The 8,520-nt window shown below is 40.1% G+C and overlaps 1 protein-coding gene across 1 annotated transcript; it reads right to left on the reverse strand.

Moving 5' to 3' along the window:
- Positions 1 to 2,525: 2,525 nt before the first annotated feature.
- Positions 2,526 to 4,138, reverse strand: LOC117739026 (homeobox protein Hox-A13a). Its single transcript, XM_034545281.1, has 2 exons — positions 3,421 to 4,138; positions 2,526 to 2,850 (listed from the first exon to the last, which is right to left on the reverse strand). Exons 1-2 carry the CDS (start codon positions 4,073 to 4,075, stop codon positions 2,603 to 2,605), a joined length of 903 nt encoding a protein of 300 aa, XP_034401172.1. The 5' UTR covers positions 4,076 to 4,138; the 3' UTR covers positions 2,526 to 2,602.
- Between the last annotated feature and the right edge of the window lie 4,382 nt (positions 4,139 to 8,520).

Consider the following 8,520-nt stretch of genomic DNA (forward strand, 5'->3'; position numbering starts at 1 on the left):
TTGACATTATTGAAAGAATACAAACTGTTCCATCTAAAAATTGTTAAATCAGTTACATCGCCAAGTAAATCAGCCGAACAGGTGTGAAGGTCAGCTAAGAGCTGGAGCTCCAAGTGAGGAGGGACTTGCTTGGACAATGGACTGCCAGTAGGCTTGAATCACATTCAGTAATGCAGCCAAAACAAGTTGCGTGGATAGCTGCATAACAACTGCACTTAGTCATTCAAATAAAATATTTTAGAACAAGCAAATATTCACATAAGCCACACTGTCAGTGAACAATGAACGATGCCAGTGGGCACGCAGTTTAATACGTGTCTATACGAGCAAATAGTTGCTTTTCCAACGCAACGAAATGAAAAAGTATTCTGATTAAATTATATTAAATTAAAAGTGCGATAGTGTTGATACAGCGCAGGTATTTTCCTATAGTGCCCTTTTTTTTAAGTGGCGTATTTCCATGCAAAACATTTACACGAATCATTCCGATATATTCCACCAAATTAACATTCAACATTACATCAACACGTTTAAAAACACCAACATATATTTTCATCACGGCGACCGAGAGTAATTTACGATTAATTATAATTTAATGTATTGTTCACGATTAATCCAATGCCAATGGAAAGTTTCCAGAAATTGTAATAAAATAAATCAAATGATTTATATTCCATTTTGACATTTGTCAATAGGCCTTTTGGATATATACGCACTCCTATGCTGTAGGCCTGCGCTTAAAGGAGCAACAAAAGCACGCGGTTGAATCCTTATAAAGTAAAAGTAAATATCGTTAAATGCTGTTAAAATTAAGGTTTTCGGGCTGATAATTAAATGTGTCATTTTCTTTGAGCAGAATAATAATACAATTATAGCAACTTTGATCGTACATGCAAAATAGCTGCATCTCAGTAAACGCAACCCATTAAGGCAATGTAGGCCTAAATATTCCAGCAATTTACTAAAAGCGTGACTTGTATTTCAAAAGTAACTTCTAATTGTAGATTACTTTGTGAAACAAAAGCACGGAGACATATTTGGAGAAAGAAAGTACACAAGTTCACCTTAACACCCCTTCATTAAATGTCTGTGTAAATATTCAAGTGATTAATTGTCATTTTACAGTCACTACGAATGAATCAGGGGAAATATGTTTTGAGTTTAATATGCTTATATTTTTATTTATTTAAACAACAATGTTTCGGCTATACAACCGGCGTCTGTTTATCGTGGTCGCTGTCTCAGTCGTAGCCCAACTATTTAGCTAATTGTCATATAATTCAATTACAATTTAATGGTTATTATTGATATCATTATTATCATGGACATTATTGTGATTCAGTAAAGTTTGTATAGCACTATGACCGTTGATAATCCCATTGGGTATGATCTCAATATCGTCGCTAGATGGCGATGTCAGCCTATATTTCAACACAAATCCGCCTCAACTGACTAATTTCCTCTTTTAACAGAACGAGACAGAACTCTAAACATTGCAAATATCGGACTTATACAATTTAAATTTTCAGAAAATATCTACTTCTGGATAAAGAAAGCTGCTACAAACCCAGCAAAGTGGCCACAATATACTATTTAAACCATAGTTGTCTCATTGCAGCTGAAGTATGGGCCTTAAAACTGTATTTGAAATTGCAGCGATAACGGAGGAGCAATTTTGCCAAAAAGATTAAATAAAACTAAACTGAGGTATCATCGTGGCATGCCATGAAAGAGATCCATGTTCAACATAACAAGATACAGGTCAACAAAGTCCATATTTTATTGGGACGGACTTTAACACCGACATACTGGACTCACACACAAATAACCTGGATAACAAGCCGGAATTTACTTTATGTACAACCACATGAATACGCACACATTATAAAAAGCTATGATTGACATGATCACATATCCCGAACGATTATCTAAGCATTATAATAAGAACTGCACCATTGATTGTGGTTCATATGATAAGACTACACTTCATACAAGCTAAGCATGTGAGTTAGGTTTTAAAAAAGGAAGCCAGTAGAGATTAATATTTAACATTTCCAAGGTCCAAATCCCTAACACCATCACTTCCTGTGAATCTTCGCAGTTTTATCACCGTCGATAAAATTGCAGATAAAAGCGTAGCTCGGTGGCGCACACCTCTCTGAACTGGGGTCAGTTTTCCTGTGTTGTGAGTGAGCATGTTGAGAAAAAGAAAAAAATATCAGAAAAACTGCAGCTATATATTTTCTCTTTTTCCACTTGACTCCTTAATCAAAACGCCATTTAACAGCAAGTGGCATGAGGCTCCAGCATTCATAGGCCTCAGACATGTTGTTCCAGAAGCTCCGGGAAATTATTTGGTAACATAGAAATATAATCATGTTCAGTCAGGAAGGAGTTTTGGTGTTCCAGTCCAAACGTGTGCGTGCACACACATATGTTTACGTTTGTGTGTGTGTGTGTGTGTGTGTGTGTGTGTGTGTGTGTGTGTGTGAGTGTGTGTGTGTGCGTGTGTGTGTGCGTGTGTGTGGGTATGTATTTGTGTGTGCGTGCGTGTTTCTCCCCCAGATAGCCTATTGTCCGTAATAAAAAAATTAAAAATAAACTAACTGATGGGTTTCAATTTGTGGACAACTTTCTTCTCCTTTACTCGTCTGTTCTGAAACCATATCGTGACCTGTCTCTCGGACAGGTTGGTCTGGGCAGATATCCTCCTCCTTTTGTCCTTCGTGATAAATTTATTGGCGGCGTACTCGCGCTCGAGTTCCTTCAGTTGCACCTTGGTGTATGGCACGCGCTTCTTTCTTCCACGTCGATAAGAGCCAGACTCTCCTCCGGTGTGGGACACCGAGTCTGAAAAAGAAAGAAGAGACAATACGATGTCATGAGCTGCTTCTCAACAAGTGGTTCAATTTCACATTTAACTCTCTAAATGGATCTTTCCTATCAATACATTGATATGTCTGTATTACTGAGCTACACGTTTCCACTAGATACAATCTAATCCAGTCTTTCAGGATTTGCAATGGAGAGTGACGTGCTATATAGAAAATAGGTCATATACGGATGACTACACTGTGATAATGACGGTTGATTCATTAAAATATAGAAGAATTGTCATGATCAGGAGATTTAAGAAATTCAATTAGAGCTGAGATTAATTCTTCACTTTTGGGCGCTGAGATTATTTCTTCACTTTTATGTAAAGTAAAGATTTGATTTACATTCCCGTATTTGATTTGAGCGGTTCAGTAATTTGGTTACAAAGCTATTCGTTGTGCCGTTTGTTCTGCAGTTTGGCAACAACTGACATTTCAAACCCTTATTCTATACGACGTGCACCCAGTTTACTGTGTGCTTAACAAACTAACATGCCAAGCAGCTCTGCGCTGAAATGGCTGGACCTTAAGGGATGTAGTCTACCTTGTATGGAGGACTTCCACATGTGGCCAGGCTGGGGCTGCTCCTTGGCGCAGTAAACCTGGCCGTTCCAGCCGTTGGCGGCGAGAGTCCACGGTTGGTAGGTCTCCATAGGTAGCAGGGACTCGTGTCTGGCCTCGGACTGACTGAGAGTTGGCACGACAGGGACGTCCAGGTAGCTGGGGACAGGTTGGTAAGGGCCTGTTGAGTAGGTCGGATAAAAAGCGAATTCCTTTGCCCGGGAGGTGAAGTCGTCACTCGAGGCAGACGTGTCCATGTATTTCTCTCCATACGCGGAGGGGGGCTGCGCTCCACAGGACTTAATGCTGCTGTGATGCGACATTCGGCACGGATAATAGCCGCTACCGAAGTACCCATATGGCAGCGACGCGCTGGAGGAATTCTGAGCTGCAGAGCAAGGACTACACTGTTTCACTGGCTCGCCCATACCGGAGGTGGGCACGTCGCTTGACGAATAAGCCGTGCTCGGTGCCAGGGACGCGGGGTGCGCCATCAGATTCCTACACTGGTTCGCCGCAAAGTTGCCACCAGCAAAACCCTCCATGTTCTTGACTTCATCGGAACCTCCGCCGTTGTCGTAGAGGAACATCACCGACGGGTCGACCCAGCGAGGACGGAGGAGCAGTGACGTTGTCATAGCACGGCATTCAACATTGAAGCTTCTGGCTCTTTTTTAAAAAGCACAGAGACTGAGAAAAGGAGATACTGGTTCCCAGAGAGTAATGCCACTCTGACGCGCACAAGGAGCACAGGGGTTGCGCTGTCATTGGCCCAGATGTTATCACGTGACCAGGTTATGCAAAGAGGACGGTAAACATCACCCTGTACAGATAATTAAATGGAGAAAAATGCGGTAGGGTGACTGTATACTATAAAGGGATTTGGCTCCACCGTGTTTGATTCTGTTGAGATGGATGTTTCTTTATTCTAACAAAGTAAGACACACGTAAGAGCCTCATATTTTATTTACATTAGCTTATATTTCAGAATCGCAAATGATTGATTTACATAACCAATGGATACAAATAGTTAATTTTATGTCTGAAGCTCAAAAAAGAGTCGATTCTTAAAAAGTGGTCAACATAAAAAAAAGCTTCGACACATTTTTGACTGATATGCACAGCCTTATGGCCTTTACGCACGCACACTGCCCGCCTTTGTCTGCTTCGCTATACAAGATATCATCCCACAGCCATTTACTAAAGGAGATTCCCAGTTATACAAACAATATTCCATTGTATTGTATGGAAATGTTGCACACGATCTACAAGGAATTGAACGCGATCTTCAAGGAATTGAACACGATCTGCCGCCAGCTGATGCATCGATACACACGCATGCTATTCGTGTCCGTCTGCACTAAACAACGCATTCAGTGGGACGTAGGAATGCTAAACAAAAGTCGACACATGTTAGGTAATTTAATTCAACCATTCAAATGTTTAAACACACTCAGACAACCCCCTTTTGAATAACTCCAGACCCATTTCAGATGAAAACAAAGAAAACGGATGTAACATCGTGGTTTTGGGTACATTCTTAAGTCTTCCGACATGTGTACAATATGTAAAGAGAGAAAACAGCTCTGGACTCGGCAGTGTGTGCATGTTTTGATATAGGAGGTAGACGCGGCTGGAGGCCAAGGTCAAGTTGAAAGTTGCTGTCTAGCCATCCAGCCTGTCGGGCTATTCAGGCTTTAAAGTAACCGTCTGAGCCCTGAAAAGAGCGGAAGAGGGGTGAGAATTCCTGTCCCAATGAAAGCGATTGGAGGACATTAACTTTTACTATCATTTTGTTTACTCCACAATGTTTTCTCACAAACTAGTCTGTACCCGCTTCTCTTGGGTTGTGCTTATTGTGTATTCCAGCGTTGGAAATATTACTGGAATGTTGCCGTTTTTCATTTGAAGATCTTTTGGAGGTGTTATTGGCAGATACGTGTGATGTGATCTTGATCTCTGAAATGAGGGGACGGAATAAGGTGTGCGCGCGTGTGTGTGCGCGTGCACGCGCGCGCGTGCTCAGCAGCCCTGTATTTCTGTATTTACAGCCAGTCTCTCTTCGTCTATTCTGTGCTGGAGGAAATGGACCTGATGGAGTGGAACCTTCACTGGATTTGTTACCAGAGTTTCAACATACAGCATTGATTTTGGCCCATTTGAGTGTAATTATTGGCATTTGATCTGCTATTCAACATGACCTAAACAGAAGCGGCCACTCAACTGCGTAAAACACGGATGCAGACGTTTGGTTTCCAGCCTACAGACTTAAAGTGTAAATTAGAAAAAAAAACTATTTGGTCTCACCTGCTTCCTTTGATATGTCAAAAGCTAAACTTCAATGCAGTAAACCTAAACACAAAACGTAAACAACATATCAAGTAATTTTGAGTGATACGGAAATATAACAGAAGTATAAATCATAAACTACACAATTGAAAAGCCCAAAATGATCAATTGTGAACATTGATAGCTAAATGTTATTCACAGTTCTGGCAATCCAAGAATGTTCTGAACCATTTGGGGTTTGTGTTGTCGGCCTATTGGCACGGAAAAAAGTGCCCTAACAAAGTAAACACTAGTATTATTACTGCGCAAGATCCAAGATTAAAAGGTGGTGTGTGTTGTATCTACACAAATGTTGAAATGTAGGCTACATAATGTTTTGTGGGGGGAGGTGCACCCTTTCTTGAACATATTATACACTATACACGTATGCACATGTGGGACTGCATTATTTGTTATTGTTGTTAATTAAAGTACTTTGATAGAGTTAATGTGTCTAAATAACAAAACTATTATTTTGTGTTTGATTAAATACATATTTAAAAAAGCCAATTATTACAAAGCCTGTTGAGGAACAGTTATTAAACACAGGATTATATCACATATTGTATTATAACATGTGAGTGTTACTCTTAAATAAATAAAAAATAGCACAATAATCTATATTGTTTGGGTTCAAAATGCTAAATATCGTCCTTGTTGCATTTATATTGCACAGACATTACTGTTCAATAATTGTTAAGCAAATCAAGGTCGGTTGAACATCTTATAACATATGCAATGCTTTTAATAAATCAAGTTTTAATTTCCGGATTTCTTTCGTGTTTCAAAATAAATACACTCAAACTATGATCGACAGTATAGACAGGGGGAGCCTTGACGCTATCATACAAGGACAGCTAATTAAATCATTCTGCAGCAACATGCAGCAACAACAATGAGTCATGTAACTGTGCAATTCCTGGCCTGTGGCGCTTTCCTCGGTGTAAGCAAACCAAGCTTCAAAATAAATAAAGTGGCGTTAATAATTAACGATTTCCTCAGGTTGTCATGTTATTTGTCGAGTGAGAATTTCGAGACCTTACTCTCTATCCGTAAGATAGCATCAGGCCTTTTGGTTTTGATATGCTTTTTCATTCACAGATCCTTCATGTTTCATTCAGATCATTTGATCCTGAATAACTTAAACAGCCCTCCAGTCACAACAAGCCTGCGCCATCGCAGGCCACGCGGGCCGCCGGCGTGCACATGTGGTCAGTCCAGACACGAGACATCCCAAAGTACAATGGACACAGACACTTTACTGGAGCGGCGCACGCATTGTCCTGCCAAATAGATTTCACCACGGAGTTAGACTTAATACACACACTTGAGAAGACAATTATTGAGTTGGCATTGAATTGTTCTTCAGTTGTCAGAAATATGTGGAAGATATAGAGCAACGATCCGAAAGAATGATTTTAAATAGTATTTGTTAATGATATATTAAGTTCCAATTGAGATAACAGAATTATAATGAAATATGACGCCTCCGGATTTATATATGGACCCTCCTTGAGCTATGTGAATGACCCCTATTGGTTTCTATTCCACTATGGGACTTGGTAGCAGCAGAGTGGCTTTTCTCTGAGACATTATTAAGGTTCAACCCCCCAGTTTACTGGCATGCAAATTACGCAGCGCGAGAGAGAAAGAACACATTTATTCCATGGCCTACGCGCCTGAAGCCTACGTCTATTCAGTTATGCTGAGCTATAAATTCGTAAATATCGTTAGTAGTTATAAAAGGGGGCTAAGACGAACTACATGCAGTCACAGTGCAGTCGTGTTGATGACACATGTTTAAAGTATAGCCAGCTGTCAAAAAGTTGTCAAAACATAACAACCAATATGTTTTTGTGGTCAAAGCAGTGAACCACAGGGCAGTCACAGACTTGAGTTTTCCATATTTTCTGGACGGTCGCCTGCCGTGTGATTATGAAGCATTAAAAAGAAAAGAAAAAAACGGACCCACTTCATTCTCGGACACACATGAACACATACGGGAACCCACCGAAAGGTTTTCTGTTAAGGTTTCACGAAGTGCCCATGAGGTGCTTTTGATGGACACGCTTGTTATCCGTTTCAATTTATCCAGCGGAAGGCTTAAATATTGTGTTAACTGGCTGCTGAAGATATGACCACGAGCTGCATGTGAAATCATTTATTGGCATCGGGGAATCACGCCAGATATCAAGGTCTGCAGTGTGTTTTATTTCGCAGCTGACAACTGGATGTAGACTATGATGGAGGAGATGGGCAGGGAGGAAATAGTAGCTATTTGGTTTCTTCTTTTTATCGTATCACTCCGACAGCAGAGTTCTTGCCCTTCTTTTCCTGCTCATATCAATTTCACATGAACACACAGTACTACAGTATTATTTATTCTATCTCGAAAAATGAAGGCACTTTAAGCCGCATCCTCCTACTTATTATTATGCGTAATGTGTTGTTTATTATTATTATTACGATCAGAATTTATGCTGCAGCTGTTTCCGTTGTTATTGGTAATTATACATGCATCATCATCAGAGTACGATGTGATACCAGAATAGGCCATGTTGTCCTTTTGGTTTATGCAGCCAGCACAAAGGCCAAAATAAAAGAATAGAATTGTAGGTCCAGCTTTAGTAGCATGTTCACCACAAATAAACACAGAAAACAGGTTGTATTCAAAATAAAACTACAACCTGTAAAATAAGACAATGCATGGTTTAAACGGGTACACCTGTTTTTTCAGATATTTAGTTACTTAATG

Source organism: Cyclopterus lumpus, chromosome 11 (genome assembly GCF_009769545.1).
Source record: "Cyclopterus lumpus isolate fCycLum1 chromosome 11, fCycLum1.pri, whole genome shotgun sequence".
In the NCBI taxonomy this organism is placed as follows: Eukaryota; Metazoa; Chordata; class Actinopteri; order Perciformes; family Cyclopteridae; genus Cyclopterus; species Cyclopterus lumpus.